Source organism: Odontesthes bonariensis, chromosome 16 (genome assembly GCF_027942865.1).
Source record: "Odontesthes bonariensis isolate fOdoBon6 chromosome 16, fOdoBon6.hap1, whole genome shotgun sequence".
Classification (NCBI taxonomy): domain Eukaryota; kingdom Metazoa; phylum Chordata; class Actinopteri; order Atheriniformes; family Atherinopsidae; genus Odontesthes; species Odontesthes bonariensis.
The window spans coordinates 27,818,114-27,833,966 of record NC_134521.1 but is presented as its reverse complement, the minus strand read 5'-3'; the positions used below and the strand labels follow the sequence as shown (position 1 = coordinate 27,833,966).

Genomic DNA, 15,853 nt, shown 5'->3' with positions numbered 1-15,853 from the left:
GCTCAGGGATATTTCTGCCTTATGTAAATGTGTCGACACAGTTGGTGAGCCATCAACAGTTTATGTGGAAGTCCCACTGGATCTCAGCTCTGTCATTCTTCCCTGCCTTTGGAAGCATCTCCCACTATCGGCACGGATGTTCCTGTACACTATTCCTGCCACCATGACTGTGGTGTTTAAATATACTCTGTAAAAAGATCATTAACGGAACTGGATTCAGATTGGTCTCCACACTGCGTAGGAACACAAAACTATCGATCGTCTATGTGTTGTGTGGTATGATCAACTCCATTTTCAGTGCACATGCACTCTACTCATCCAGTGACGTGCTCACTTTGTCTTGGTGTCTCTCTGAAAAACACATGAATACATTTCCTGTGTGAATAACTGTAATCACCATAAGTAAAGAGAGTTGCATTTCCAGTAATTTGGTGTTATCGTTCTACAGAAACTGGAATGAGATGAATAATCAGCTTCAGAAACTGACATGTATTTAGTTTAAAGCCTGAAATTCTACATCTATGATTTCACATACAACACTTCAGGGCCTGGAAAACTACCCAAGGTTTCACCCACTTTCACAGTGGTTTGATCAGTTACACTAGTTAAACTATTTGCACCACTGGAGGAAGACCTTTTTATTATTACTGACTTTGTCCTCGATACCAGCACAATCCTGAGTGTAGTAGCTTAATCACTGCACACAAACTACATCAAGCTGTGGCCAGGCACAAGCAGGAGCTCCGAGGTGGGACCTGCCTCAGTTCAATCCAGCCAAGGACACCACACATGACTGGGGGCAGTTTTTGGTTTTTGTGTAGGAGCCATAGTTCTTAAAAATGAACCAGAGTACTTAGTGGGAACATTAAAGCAGAAAACATTAATAAAAAAAAAAAAAGATCTGTGAATATTTCAGCGAAAGTATCACATAAATACAAGCGTGTGAACATTGTAAACTTTAAATGGTCCCTAAATTACATTTGAATTTGCTCTACCAACTTAAAAACAAACAAAATAAGCTTTTCTCGAACAGGAAGTAGTTCCACACTTGGCTCAGCTACTGAGTGGAATCATTTTTCAAATACACAAAGGTGGCATTCCTGCCATAGCCAAGTGAGTGACTCATGGACAAACTTGAAAGACTTCTGGCGTGCAGCGCCAGCTCAGAAAAGTCTTTAAAAGAAAAGACGTGGGCAAGACACACTGGCATAAGCATGAATTGCTGTTTTATTTAAAAAAAAAATGATACATAATGGCCATATGTACAGGATATGAAACAACTGATTGTTACCGTTAATGAGACAGTGATCCATTTTGAAAAAGGCACGAGGGCTGGGTGGGATGACTTCAGTGAGTCACACCTTTGTTCCTGTAACCTTTACGGAACGATTTAGTGGCAAAAAGCGCTGAACTGTCATTGTTCAGTTTGAAGGTGTAAGAGCAGAGTTCTTCTACCAGCCCCGGTGCCGTTCTCAGACAGACGGATGGTTCTTTAGGCACCAGTTTAGATTCAAATGGTCTAAAAAAAGAAAAGAAAAACAACTGGCCTAATGCAAATCTCTAACCTTCATCTCTCTTCTCCTCAACCTCTTTGAGATGTGTTCAAGGTGGGAAGAACATCCCAATTTTTTACATTTTAAAAATATGTTTTAGGGGACTTTTATAACAAGAGTTAAGCAGCATCGATGCCTTCAAATGTCATTTACGAAAAAAAAAAAAAAAAAAAAAAAAAGTCAGATTACATTTAGGGTCATTTTTCAAGGAAAGTATATTTGTATAATTTACAGCATTATACAAATAAAGCTTCGGTTTTTACCAAATACTGTACACTCTACAGTAAAGCACTTTACTATAATAATGACAACAACAACAAAAAAGATATTAACAATAAGTTACCATACTGACTCCAAACACTTGGGGTGAAAATATGTTTTCAAATAATTTACAGAAATATTTTAGTGGTCAGTCTTAGTTTTGGAAAGCAGTTTCCAAAAATAACAATTCAATTTGGTCGGAAAGGATCACAATTATACGACAAAATGTTGCAACAAAGAAAACAAAGGAAAAGGGAAGAACAATTCACAAGCAGGACCAACAAGTTCAGCGCTCTAAAAACTGTACAAGTGAGGAAGCACGACATCTACAAAGCAGATCGATAGAATGAAACTGATAAGAAAAGGCAAAATGACACAAAAAGAAGGATCCCAAACAAACTAACCATCAACATTTAAATACAAACCGTTCTATCAGGCAGAAATAATGCAATAAAAAAAAAAACAGAGTGATGGGATTCTTAACAGGCGAAACTGCCAAGAAAAAGTTTCAATTGAAACTAAACAAGAGCCTTTGTGAAGAAAAACAAAAGAAAAGATCATTTTTCCCCACAAGGAAGTAAAGCAGGAGAAGAGGATAACCCAGCATTACGGTGGGTTATCGTCCCGTCCTTCTGACAGAAGATGACACCACTCGGGGTGTTTTAGGTTTTACATGCTCGTAATCTTCCAACGTGACCTGACCTGATGTGGTTAATGAGCTTTAGAGCCACGTATGTGCATGCAGCCATGGAAAGAGTGGGCGGCAGTGAAGCCTGGAGCTGGCAAATTCATCGGAATCAATCGGAAAAGGTGGACGCTGTGTAGACTTTAGTACACGGCTGCGATTGCAGGCGGAAATAAAAGGCCACAAAATATCGGCAAATACGATTAGAAGCAACAAACTGTCTTTTGGGACCGACACGCATTCCTAAAACAACGTGGGTTGTGTTCTACGAGTGACTTCATACAATTTAAAGGATGTGGCGTACAGCTGTTCTCTGGGGGTCGGGAGGGAGATAGTGTTTTAAAAAAAAATCCAATCGGTCCACAAAGCATGTACTTCAACTCCAGACACTGAACGCATGGCGTCGACCAGGTGATGCTGAACTACCTGCAGAGCCTCGGTCTGTTCATGCTGACACACCGACAGCCTGGTAGACTAAACCACCGACCAGTAAACTAGACATGTCGGTTCTACTGTAACACGGCCAGAAGGGACTGCCGTCACTCTCTTACTGGGCAGAAGTTTCGCTCAATGATCCGAGTGTCTTAAATGTAAACTCACTGGCTCAAGTGGTATTCGTGGTTATTTACGCTGTAGTTCTTACTTCTAGTCGCTAGATGGCTCCACATACAGCCTCAGTACAATTAACAATGCACATAAACAGCTAAAGAGTAACACTGTTCCAGTTTACAGCTTCAAATAACACAAAACCCATCTTCAAGAGGAGCACCACAACAGTGCTCTGTTAGTCGAGTTCATTCAAAGCATGTGTTATAGGTAAATGTCTGCCGTGGGCTAAGGCTAAGTACAAACAGGTTAAAAACGGAAACACAAGCCAAAAAAAGGCTCTGTCACAGTGTCTAGCCATCAAGTTAATCAGCCTCCAAGTTAGAGGTATGATGTGTGTGGCATTTTCCTGCCTCTCCTCCCTTTAAACCCAGAGCAGCGCTTCAAGTCAAATGAAGTAGCCCCCTAGGTCTGCGTCGGCCTGTATCAGGGGCTGCTGCCCACTTCCACGTCGCTCTCGTCGGGGGCTCCCTTGTAAATCGGACTCTTGTTCTGCAGCGAAGCTTCATACTTGCGTGGGGATGACCTGCCTCCAGCTTCAGTGCTGTTCCTAATACCATAGCAGAAGTAGATGATGAAGCCTGGAGGGAGAGGAGAGAAGCAGCAGGGAGTTGTGACACGGTTACATTTGTGCAGGGGACCAGGAATGACAACAAGATGTGTGGCGTTCAAACGCACCAATAACCATCCAGACGGTGAAGCGGCACCATGTACCCCAGTCCAGCTGCATCATGAGGTAGATGTTGACAAAAACACTGAACAAGGGCAGCCAAGGGAGCAGGGGGACCTTGAGAAAACAAAGATAAATTCAAACCTTAAAAAAAAACAAACAAACAAAAAAAAAAAAAAAAAACATGAGAAGTAGGCACATCAGCTGTCAAGAAGGTCTGATATCTACCTTGAAGGTGAGGGCCTCTTTGCTCTCCGGCTGCCTCCAGATGATGATGATGCAGACACAGCAGAGCAGAGCTAAAATGACGCAGGGGACCACCACCCCGGCGTGCCCAGCGAACAGCTGCGGCAGACAGTTAGCCAGGATTATGCACAGCACAGTGATGAGAGCCGCTGCAGACAGAAGGGGAGAGGAACTCGTGTTAGCACGCTGCTAACAACCAGGTCAGTCGATCCAAAGGCACAAGGAATTTGTAGCCCTTTCCAGGTCAAACTTACAAATAATGGCAGTGGTAATGTAGACGATGTTCCCAGAGGTGTGCGTTGGAGTTTTTCCACTTGGAATAAAGAGCAGTTTAAGGGTGAAGGTCTCTCGGAGCGGCTTGTCGTCCATCTCCGTCGACTCGTCGCCACTCTCTCCTCCACTGACGGCCACCTTCTCCCCTTCCACCAACTCCACCAACTTCTCCATCTGACTGGGCGAATTCAGGGTGCCTGGCTGATACCTGTGGAGAAAGGTGAGAAAACTAGTGTGTAAAACTTCTTCTGTGGCTCTTCAGACGCTGTAAAGAATTTGACACATGATCACAACTTGAGACTTTAGTGGAGAATAAAAAAAGCTGCTTACCTGAGAATTAGCACACAGATGGCTACTAAAGAGTATGCCAGCAGTGTTCCTATAGACATGAGGTCAACCAAAGCCGCCAGGTCGAACAGAAAGGCCATCAGAGCTGTGAGGGGACACCAGAGTTTAGAACAGGCACACTGTAAACAAGTTTACAGGGTAATGTGGATAGGAGAAACATCAGAGTTGCTGCTTTTGCTGTCTGGTTCAGGAAGAGATATTGATCCTGAACACACTGAGCTGAGGCAGGAGATGGAGCTGTGACCCTTGCAAAATATCAACCACCATTTAACAGCAGCAGGGTGACACAGCAAAAACAGCCTGCTGCTTAAAGCAGTGAGAGAAAAAGGCGAGTGGAGAGCAGCTCACATGCAACGATGCCTGAAACAATGGTGGCCAGGATAGGGGTCTTGGTCCGAGTGTTCATCCTGGACAGAACGCGGAAAAGCAGCCCGTCTTCTGCCATGGCATAAATAACACGGGGCATCGGGAACATGGAGCCTAGGAGGCTGAGAGCAGGTCATCAGTGAGCTTTATATGTGGATTACAACCTTTACACTGCTACGTAAGTGGAAATGTGGCAGTATGACAGAGATGGGTCCCCCCCCTCACCTTGTGGACAGAGCACAGAGAGAACCCACAGCCACGATGTATCTGGCGGGATACCAGCCGACGTAGCTGAAGGCCTCAGGCAGAGGACTCTGAGTGTTCAGCTGGTAGTACGGCATCATCAGAGTCAGCGCGGCAGACACGCCGAAGTAGGCGAAGAAGCAGATGAGCAGCGAGGCCACGATGCCAATGGGGATGGACCGCATGGGGTTCTTTGCCTCTTCGCCTGAAGAAGAAAGAGGGAGGAAAAAAAAAAATGAAACAAGAGGAGCATGAGCGTGAGCTGCACGTGAATGACCCCCTGTGACCTTGACGCAGTGGGTGACATTGCTCACATTTCAATCAAAGTTGGGTAAGAATGCTGCGTCAGGCCAGCGCTGCTCAAAGTCATACATTGCATAATAGCCAACAAAAAAGCGTTATGGAAGGCAGCTTCCACCACTGCGTGTGCGCGGAGCAAATATTGGTGCAGCTGCGACTGTTCAAGCCTACGAGAGCAAGTTCTCATGTTAGAGAAAACTTCATGTTACATTTATTCACTTCCACATAAACCAGGAGCAAAGGAACATAAAAAGAAACCTCTAATAGATTAAATGAAGAGCCTGATTGGATCAGTGAGTGGTCAAATCTGTCCATTTCTATTTAATACGAATGATGCATCCCCAACTAGAAAAACCATTAGTTGAGCTGATATCTTTAACATCAACCTGCCGCTCATGTTTATGTGTTCTCCACCTTGTTTGTGATGAAAATATAAAAACACTCACTTGTTGTGGCGATGCAGTCAAAACCCACAAAAGCATAGAAGCAAGTGGCTGCACCAGACAAGACTCCAGTGAGGCCGAACGGAGCGAAGCCCCCCACGCCGAATACCTCCCTGGGCGGCAGAAGAAAGGGACTCAGTTTAGCTCTCGAATGCAGATGAAACCGTTCACCTACTTAGACATTCTTCTAGAAACAGAGACCACTGTCAGATACTCACGTCATCGTCTTGTTGCTGTTCCCGGAGTCATTTAGGAAGCTAATGTAGTCTTGCTCTGTGAGGCTCCAATTGGCTGGGTCACCCTTAACGAAGCCAGAGATAATAACGAACCCCAGAACCACCAGATTGATGCCTGTGAAGATCTTGTTCACCAGCGCAGACTCACTCACACCGAAGGCCAGAAGCCCTGAAAGTGCAAGAAGTGAGGAGACGGAATTCATAATCAGCAACAATAACAACATGTCCTGCTATGTGGGTGGACACTTTCATACTTCAACACTTTCAACAAACCATCACCCAGCAACACCAATCCTACATTCATTTCTTCCTAACACCGCCACTGACATGCCACGTTAGCTGCCAGATCAGTGTGACAACTGTTCCGTTCTGCCGGATTTCAGATGACTAAGAAGACACCATTAAATGTCAGAAGTTTCATTTAGCTAAAAGCTTTTTGTAGGTGCGTCAATAGCTCAGCCCAACAGGTGCAGCAGGGGAATCTTTAAGCATTGAGTAACATCACAGCAAAACTCACCAGTGAGCAGCAGCACCAGGATTAGGGCGAACAGGTCGGGGTACTGTGCCAGCACCCCACCCGGCACCTTCATTGCCATGGAGGCTTTAAAAAAGCCAGATATCTTTTGTTCCACCAGGTTGTCGAAGGTTGAGCTCCAAGCCCTGGCCACGCTGGCCGTTCCTGAAATGCAACGAAAACAGTGTCAACGTGTGCGAGATTCACCAGGATCTTATTTTAGCTGCAAGTGCTCAACAGCATTTCCTCCGCAGCTGAAGCCCACCTATGACATAAGAGAGGATGAGGTTCCACCCTGTGATGAAGGCCCAGATTTCTCCAACCGTCACGTAGCTGTAAAGGTACGCAGAGCCTGTCTTGGGAACGCGGGCGCCGAATTCAGCGTAGCACAGGCCGGCCAGCATGGAGGACAGGGCGGCGATGAGGAAGCAGAGGACGATAGCTGGTCCCGCCTTCTCTCGGGCGACCTCGCCAGCGAGGACGTAAACTCCAGCGCCCAGCGTGGAGCCCACTCCCAAAGCGATCAGGTCCAGTGTGGACAAACAGCGGGCGAACTGGGTCTCTTCACCAGAACAGCCCAACGCCCGGCGACGCAGCAGGATTCTTCCAAAGTTGGACAGCTTGCTGGCCATGTTTGCTGTGATGTGTGTGGGCGCAGAAGCAGGCTGTGTTTTAAATACTTGGTGAGTGGGTGTGTGTGACTGACACGCTTCAGACAGAACACCTGGGACTGCACAAGGGCTTTGGACAGATGGGGTTCAAGTACTCGATTACAATTGGTCCTCTGATGCGTGCGCGTTGGTTTGAGCACACAGAACAGGAAGTGGCAGGTGTGTGGTCGCAGTATTTTACAGCAGGAGCAGCAGATTAGAACCTGTGAGAAAACAGAAGAAAAAAAGAGGCCCATTTCAGTAATTCCCAAAGCTTACATTTCTCACAGCTCCGCACTTTGAATTCAACAGAGGGATTATGATATCCTTTCTTTCCAGTGAGTAAAACTTTCCAGGAAAAGGGCGTTCATACGGAGAAAAAAAAAAAAAGTAATGCTCATAGAACAGGTCAACCTTCAAGAAGGGCTACACAAACAAGATTAGAACATATCAGTGGGATTTGTCATGGCGGGTAGCCCCACACATGCTGGTAAAGATAGTCAGTCATCAGGTTTGAATAAAAGAAAAAATAATCTATTTGACCATATGAGAACCTGTATCATTATCGGTTACACAACTTCCAGGAATTCATACCTCCACCTTTTCCAGCTTAGTAACATCATGAGACTCAGTGGGGCACAGAGAGACCTTACGAAGAGCAAAGTAAACCCTACGCCACCCCGCTAGGCTCAAAACTATTCTTAATCACGCCATTACAAATAAACCTGCTATATTACACACCCTTATTAAAACAAAACGACACCTGCCTCGCCGCAAGAAAGGGCACTCCACTTCTGGTGTGGTGTTTTCTCAGCGGATGGGGAGAAGCCTGGGAAACGGAGAGGTTGCGGTGGGTGAAATCAAGCTACTATCAGCAAGAGAGAGGAGGACAGCTTGAACCAGCAGTGTGATAGGCTGAACCTGCTGCACCGGGAGCAACAGATAAAAGTCTTCAGAACAAGTTTCTTGCGTTTACCTTAAATCCACAACATGTTGGACAAAATGGCCGGTACGAAAATAAAATAAATGTTTTCTTAGCACAGTTTCCCTCAACTGAAACGTGGAGCATTGCCACACGTGTTACTGTTTGAATAAGAGAAGAACAGACAAAAACTCGACTCAAGGACAACGACAACACTTGGTTTTACGTCAGTAGCGATGGTGTGTCAAGTTCAGGCGGGTGCGAATGATAAAAACCCTGAAAAACACACCAACAGTTCAGAACAGGCCAAGGACATCTGGCCAGGACAAATGGAAAGATTTCCAAAAGAGGACACAAATCAATAACTTGAGACACCCAAAAAAAAAAAAAAAGAATGAGGCTACTGACATGGACGTGTGAGCCGTGATGAACATGAGCAAACGCCCAACAGAATGCTGGTCTACTATGAGGGCGTGCTTGAGTGAGATGCAGCCGGTTCTGCCGGATTCTGCACCCATTAGTACCATTCAAGAACTCAAGGCTGAATCTGTAGATGCAAATAAGGAAATTGTTAGCATGTACATGTGGTCACATGAGAGGTGACTTACTGGAAGCTGTTGGCTAGGGAGAGACAAACCCCTCATTCTTAAGACCGGCTGGCTGAGCGAGTGCTTGTTCAAACAGTTCCTGCTCAGATTAACGTCGATATGAAGTTAGCTTTGGGAATTTTAGAAGACTATGAGGAGAAAATGTGAAATCAAAGCTATGCACAACAAGGAAGTGCTTGTGTGAATGAGCGGGAATGTCCGGAAGCAACAATCCAACATTTGTCTTGGTTAAAGTGGATCCCACACAGTCATCTTACAGACTGTACGTGTTTTTGGGTCTTTTCCTTTCTGAGATCACAGGAGAATGAACTCAAACTTACAAGCAGGGTGATAATGGGATGAATGTGTAACAGCTCACTCTCATCGACAGCAACACTCCTGTCGGGATCTGTGACGCCAGCTCAAGCTTACTTGTAATGTCAAGGACGCTGCAAGTTTATCTCATCTGCAAACCCTACACTATTCAGGAATCATTACCATAGTAATAAATGGGCTATGGCAATTGTTAAATTACAACATTGTATAATAATGCAACTCTGTTGCCCTGAAGGTAAAAGGCAATATACAATAATCAGCATTTTGATTATCAAAAGACTGAAGTTTGGCCTTTCAGGCAATGAGGACAGGTTCGTGATAGAGATTGGAGGAACAAGCGGGAGGATTTGGCAATACACAAAGATAATAAAACAATAGATTGGATTAAGAAATTTTTTTTATCAAATCTATGCAAAATTCCTCTGGGTGAGAGCCCAAAATTGACTTGATAAAACTGACATTTTCTAAAAAAGGCTACACTGGATCTCAGGAGAAGGGCGGCAGGGTTCCTGAGTGCCAACAAAGCGACGCCGCACCATGTCTGGGGCCACTGATGCATTGACACTCGAGTCCTTCCCTTTTCAGGCTGATCGGTCACTTCACCGCTCTGTCAGTGAAGAAGACAAGTGAAACCTTAGCCCAGCAGCACAGATCAGATCAGGCCGACTGCGTGGCAACGTTTGGACATCCGAGTCTGGATCACCTGGATCCAAGGTTGGGCAAAAATGTGCCACCAATTCAATCTGTGTTTAAGTTTGTGGGTCTGTGTCAAGTTAGAGTCCAAATAAAGCACACAGGCAAAAAGGTCCAGGTTTTTTTTTTGTTTTTTTTTCCGGGTGACAGTGGAAAGGCCAAGAGGCATAAATGAGGTCACAAAAGGCTCACAGGTTCCGTTCTTTGGTTCAACAATCTCTAAAAGGCAGAACAAGACCAAAACGGTTTTGGCTGTAGTCTGTACTCTAATTTGAGCCATTTCCTTTTTAAACACACAGGTACAAGCTCTCACAATGTTGCAGTACAATGGCAATATTCTATCAATATCGCAGAAATAACAACCCGAACACCAAAGCATTTCCAGTCTTCACAGTTCAAAAGAGAATATCCTGCCCAGTACAGTTAAATGTTGCGAGAAATGAAGACAAACACTGTCAAACAATGAAATGCAAACAACACAGAGAGCCCGACAACTGCCATAATAAACAATCATCCGTCTGAAGACTGATGGGAAACTGGTACACGGTGGAAATGCCCCCACTCCCCGCCTGGTGTGACATTCCAGTAGCATTTTCTCCTCGCACACCAGGAAGTGAGATCTGAGGGTGTCCATGGTGTGTTAATAAACATTCATTACCAAAGTGTGCCCAGCCTGCTGTGATCTCCTCACCACAGCACACCACGGGCCTTCACCGAGGACAAAGGTGTTCAAGGGCAACTATACAAAATGGAGGATGGGGAGGTATCTAAAAACAAACGACAACAAAAAAGCAACTCGTTTGGACACGGTTCCTACTTTAAACTCACAAAAAGGCTCTGCTGGCTGTACAGCAGCCTCATTAAGAGCGGGCTGCCTTAGCTGCAGACGCAACCTCCGGCACGTCAGCTAATCTTTTCCTTGTGGTTTTCACGAGGGTGCCGTTTGTGCAAGTGAGGCTGGTTCACTCCAGGTTTCAGAGGTGTGGTTGACAAAAGTACATTTGGCAAACTCCACCGCCCCACAACTCTCACTCACACACACACACACACACACACACACACACACAAGTGTTGAAACGATGATACCTGCCGCCATTTTACGCTCCTCCTGCTGTTAAAAAAGGCAAAGCAACTTTCACTTCTGGACGAAAATAAACAAGTGTGAACGTGTGATTTCTGTTTCTTTGTTTACAACGGCTCGGTTACTTTTTTTTCTTTTAAAGTGATTATCTTCTAAGACTGTAACCAACAACCTGGACCAGCAGCACTCCGGTTATAACAGGCTTCCAGGATAAAGGTGCTGTTACTTGACTTAACATTGCTGCAACTGCCACGTACTGTAAGAGGATTATTTGCAGAAGTAACAAACCTGCTAACCTCATTATAGCTTGTTGCTGTTCCTCAGTCTAACCTTAACATCACTTGGGTTTTATTTGAGTGCCACTGTTGACGACGACCCTGCTCACTGGTTATGGAAAGAGACGAAAAACTTTACTAAAGCTGCAAGAAAACGAAAAATCACTCAAAACATCCTCCGCAGGCCCGTGTTAGGAAGGGGGCAGCAGCGTGCGCGAGACGGGGTACATCCTGTCCGAGTGACATACCGAGACGACCAAGCACACCAACAACTGTGGCCAGTTAGGAACCATCGATCAACTTGATGTGCAAGTCTCTGGATGGCGGGAGAAGAAAACTCACGGAGCCACCAAAGGAACATATAAACTCTGCACAGACAACCCTAATTTAGATACAGGTTCAAAACAAAAACCCTCATAATGTGAGATAACAGTGTTACCACCATACTGTCCCTCAAGTAAACACGTTAATGTAAATGTATACGTGTTCTCCTGCCAGAATAATCTCTGTATCGTTTCTTCTACTCAAAGCGTGCATTTAAAAAAAGAAAAAAAAAAAAAAAAAGAAAGTGGGAACTCTTGTATCCATACTTGCCACATAATTTCTAATGATAACATCTGCCATCTGGGAGGGCAGCAGCTGAACAAACGGCACGTCGAGTACCTTGCAGGGCTGCACATCCATAAGTGCAGGTAAATGTGACTGTGCAAACCTGCCTGAAAAAAGTACGTACAAGTTGCAAAAACTGTTAAAACAAAAGAGAATTTAATAGGGAAAAAAAAACAAACAGCTTTTGGAAAGGTTCACCACAGTCTGTCAGTATAATTGTACAGCAAGGCATACTTCAGTCTCATGAGGACTTTGTGTGCATCTGTGGACAGACAGACCACTGAGACTGAACCGACCGACCTTTTAAGTCACCTGGCAGGACACCACCACTCCTGCCAAAAAGTGCCCTCGGTGAGAAATGGAATGTGACACACGAAGAACCTGTTCACTTTCCCATGACCACTTCCAACAGCACGTACACCAACAGACCCAAGAGCAGCAGCGCACCTCTATGCTGCATGACCTGCCAGTCTGGCACGTACGCATGTCGAGGTGTGATCCCTAAACTGCAGAACATAAAGATGTGCACGAAAAAAAAAAAAAAAAAACAGTAACGGCGGAACAAACTTAGAGAGGCACCGAGCAGATCCTGCACTGCCTGCAGTGATGTTACATGCAGCTACATGGGTGAGATGCAGACATCCATCATAACGACCCAGAAGTAAAGGTTGCCTCTATGAGAGCTGCTGACTTTGTGTAAAGTGGTAACCCCAGGGACATAAAGCTGTGGTAGCCAAAACACAAAAACTCTGAGATGACAACACAATCCAACAGTTCTTAAATAACCAAGAGAAGCAGAAGATTGCGCTGTATGCGTGTTGCATCTGAAGTATCTCACTGTGTGGAAAATATGCAAAAAGTTCCCGCAGGTGACATTTTCTCGTGTTGAACAACGCTGCATGCAGCTGCCAGGTATGTTTAACCGCTTTGCTCCATCCAACCACTCATCCGCCATGCCAAGCAGGCTTACAGCGTGGCAGACATCCCCGAATACCTGCTCTTGACAAAACATGGTCGTGTACAACACATTTGATTGTGTGGTGACTTTGAGACGGCTGATGCAACGACATGGCAACACCCTAAACACAAACAGCATTCCTGTAACCCGGAAGGATGGCTCACATTGATGATACGCGACACTGTTCGGGGTCGCGATCACTGAAAAAACGTCATTAATCCACACTTACTAACAATGCCAACTATATTGGTCGACGTTGAGCTGTCCATTTGGGTGAAAGTCCGCCCGGTACCGAGTGAAACACCAGCTTTGCTACGTGGCTCCCGTGTGCTCATCTCTCGCGTGTTGCTTTCTCGCACCAAGGAGAAGTGGCGATTGCGTTCTTTAAACTCATTAAAGGCGGAGCGGAGGGGCTGATAAAGTTTGGACAGCTGCCTTTTTCTACTGCGTGTTTGGAAGTCTAAGACACCGTATTTAAACGTTGAAAATAAAAGTTGCGTCATTACCAATGACTTTTTCTTCTGTAAAACTCTTTTTCTTTTTTCTCAGATTAAGCAATGTCCTTTTGTCTCCGATTGCATCAGTCTTTGTAGGTCCTAATAAGCTTGGTGTACCTGATTTAATCATGCATACAACGAGAAAAGGCATTTGTGCCCGTTTGCAACAGGATCGGTCTTATCTGAGAGGAACGCAGAAATTCGGCGCTGTTGGGGGACTATGAAAGCAACATCCCGGTGATCCCACGCCTTGGTAGCCGCTCGCTAGTAGCAAGGTGTGCTAACCGCTTCAGACCAAAACAATAGCTGAAAACCAAGGGTGTGAACAAGACAAGTGAGAAGAGCTGCGTTTAAAAAAATAGGAGACCATTTAAAAGTTTTTTTCCCCTCACATTGTTCACCCCACGTTTCAAGTTTCTGCTCTGTTGTCGGTTTTCCATTACGCGCTGTACCAACTCCATCAGCTGATTCCCCGCTCAAATGACACATTAAGCCCCTTTACGAAGCGTTTACTAGCGTGAAAAAAAAAAATCGACAATCTCTACGAGTAACGTACCTTTCGGTCCCCAAACAAATGATCAAATGGATGTGAGAAACGGCATGTCCTTTAAGAGCAGAGCGCCAATACAACTGACAACGCACGAGGACGATTGCATCAGTCTACTTCAGCGTCAGTAAACGTTACAACTGGAGGAAAAATGTCATTAGAACAACTCGATTAAAATATCTGAAAACAGTTGGATGTATCGGTGGGATGTGTGGCGGTAGTTACCTTTAATTTCCTCTCGTCGGTAACAGTAAGAGACGGGAGACAGCAGCGATGTATGTGGTGTCTGATGAAATATCCCGCCTGGTTGTAGCGTGTGTGTGGTTTTCAGCAGTTGTGAGGGGCGGGATGTGTACAAACAAACTGACGCAAGAGGAAGGTGGAGCTTTCCACTCATGAATGGAAGTATAGACACAAGAGTCTCCACCTCTGAAGTCCGCAGCGCAGTGGTCAATAAAGCCAATGAAGCTAGAGGTTGGCTTGGACGAGGAAGAGAAATGCATCAAAATGTCAGCGTCGGCTATCATAGGATGTCTATGGCGGAGAGCAGAGTGGTGTAAAATGTAAAATGTAAAACTCTTTAGCTCTGGCGGAGAGGAGTGAACGTGCCTTTGTGAGCACGTGGTTTACCGTAGTAACTACACCCATATATGGAAACTGTGCGCGCTCCTTCCTCTTCGAGCTATGTATAGGCGGCGGCTCAACACTATCCGCTTGGGCTTTGTTTTACAGAATATGAAAAAAAAAAGAAAAGTGGGGGGCCGGAAAGTCAAACACTTTGCTTCACGTGCACATGCACTCAACGACCTCAGCATACAGCCAGGCAGGTGGCGGTGTCACACGATGTGACTTTTAGAAAAAACACTTACGTGTGTGTGTCTTCTGTGAAATCCCCTTCAGGTGGACTGAATATCACTGCTGTGTGATGCAAATTCAACCCAAATACTTTTAAAACACACACACAAATACAGGCGTATTTTCCTTCCTTGTGACATATGAATATTATATAAGAATGAATAAGTTCTTAATTCCTTTTGTGGATGAATTCTGAGGAGTGAAATGGCCTCGGTGGGGTGGCTGGGCCTCTGGATCAGTTGCCCGAAGACAAAAGGCTGACCAGGCTGGAATGGGTGGTGTTTTTATCCTCCGGGCTCGCAGACATCACTGAAACTGCAGAGCCTTGGCATGTTGGGATGCTTTACAGTTTGGGAACTTTACTGAGGGTACCATGATACATTATGCCAGATTGTTCCACTCTAATTTTAACATGTAAGAGTTTAGTTTTTTTCCCAGACCCTCAGTCACCTTCCGGAAACCTTGTCCAGTTTGGCCATATCTTGAACATATGCTTGAACCATTATGATGATGAGTCATCGCCAGGCTTCACGCGCTGATCATGTCACTGTTCCCTTCCCTTGTCCTTTCAGAGGCTCCAGGATGCCAGTCACATGGCCAAGTTTACTCTCCCTCCCTCCCTCCACGCTTGAACGCTGGGATGGTGCTCTTCCAATTCTTTTTGTTGCTGTGTGTGCATGAGGCCTTGCATGTCTGTGGCAGCAGACTTAAACTTGCATTAAACTGGACTGCGTTAATTGTGTGATTTTTGTGCTGCAAAGTACAATATAAAGTGAATTACTAACACAAAACAATTGTTTTATTGGTTCTCCCTTCTTACTATTATTATTTTTTACTATAGATTTGACTTAACCAGAGGTAACTTGAAGTAAATGGATCTGTATTTTCTCCCTTTCCGACTGTCCTTCCCTGTCTGATGGTGCTATAGCAGCCACTCGTCTCCACTTTTGTTCCTGCTCAGTCACACTGCTTTGGGTTGCTCTTTCAATTTACTTCCACTTTATCAAGCTATCCCAACCGGGTGTCTCAGAAAATACAACAAGCGTCATGGCTGCACACTGGACTCCGTAGTGAAAATGGCTAACAAAACACCGCCTAA

General features: G+C 45.1%; 1 protein-coding gene across 3 annotated transcripts; it reads right to left on the bottom strand.

Annotated features, from left to right (window-relative positions):
- Positions 1-1,209: 1,209 nt before the first annotated feature.
- On the bottom strand, positions 1,210-14,231 carry LOC142401352 (cationic amino acid transporter 3-like). 3 transcript variants are annotated; one of them, XM_075486750.1, is made up of 12 exons: positions 14,125-14,231; positions 7,010-7,618; positions 6,748-6,909; positions 6,213-6,399; positions 5,998-6,107; positions 5,234-5,456; positions 4,991-5,130; positions 4,625-4,727; positions 4,276-4,502; positions 4,004-4,170; positions 3,784-3,892; positions 1,210-3,686 (listed from the first exon to the last, which is right to left on the bottom strand). In XM_075486750.1, exons 2-12 carry the CDS (start codon positions 7,374-7,376, stop codon positions 3,532-3,534), a joined length of 1,950 nt encoding a protein of 649 aa, XP_075342865.1. In that variant the 5' UTR covers positions 7,377-7,618; positions 14,125-14,231; the 3' UTR covers positions 1,210-3,531. The 3 variants fall into 3 exon arrangements, with proteins under 3 accessions (XP_075342865.1, XP_075342867.1, XP_075342866.1); XM_075486752.1 differs by lacking the exon at positions 14,125-14,231 and adding an exon at positions 13,909-13,987; XM_075486751.1 differs by lacking the exon at positions 14,125-14,231 and adding an exon at positions 13,085-13,307.
- Positions 14,232-15,853: the final 1,622 nt, after the last annotated feature.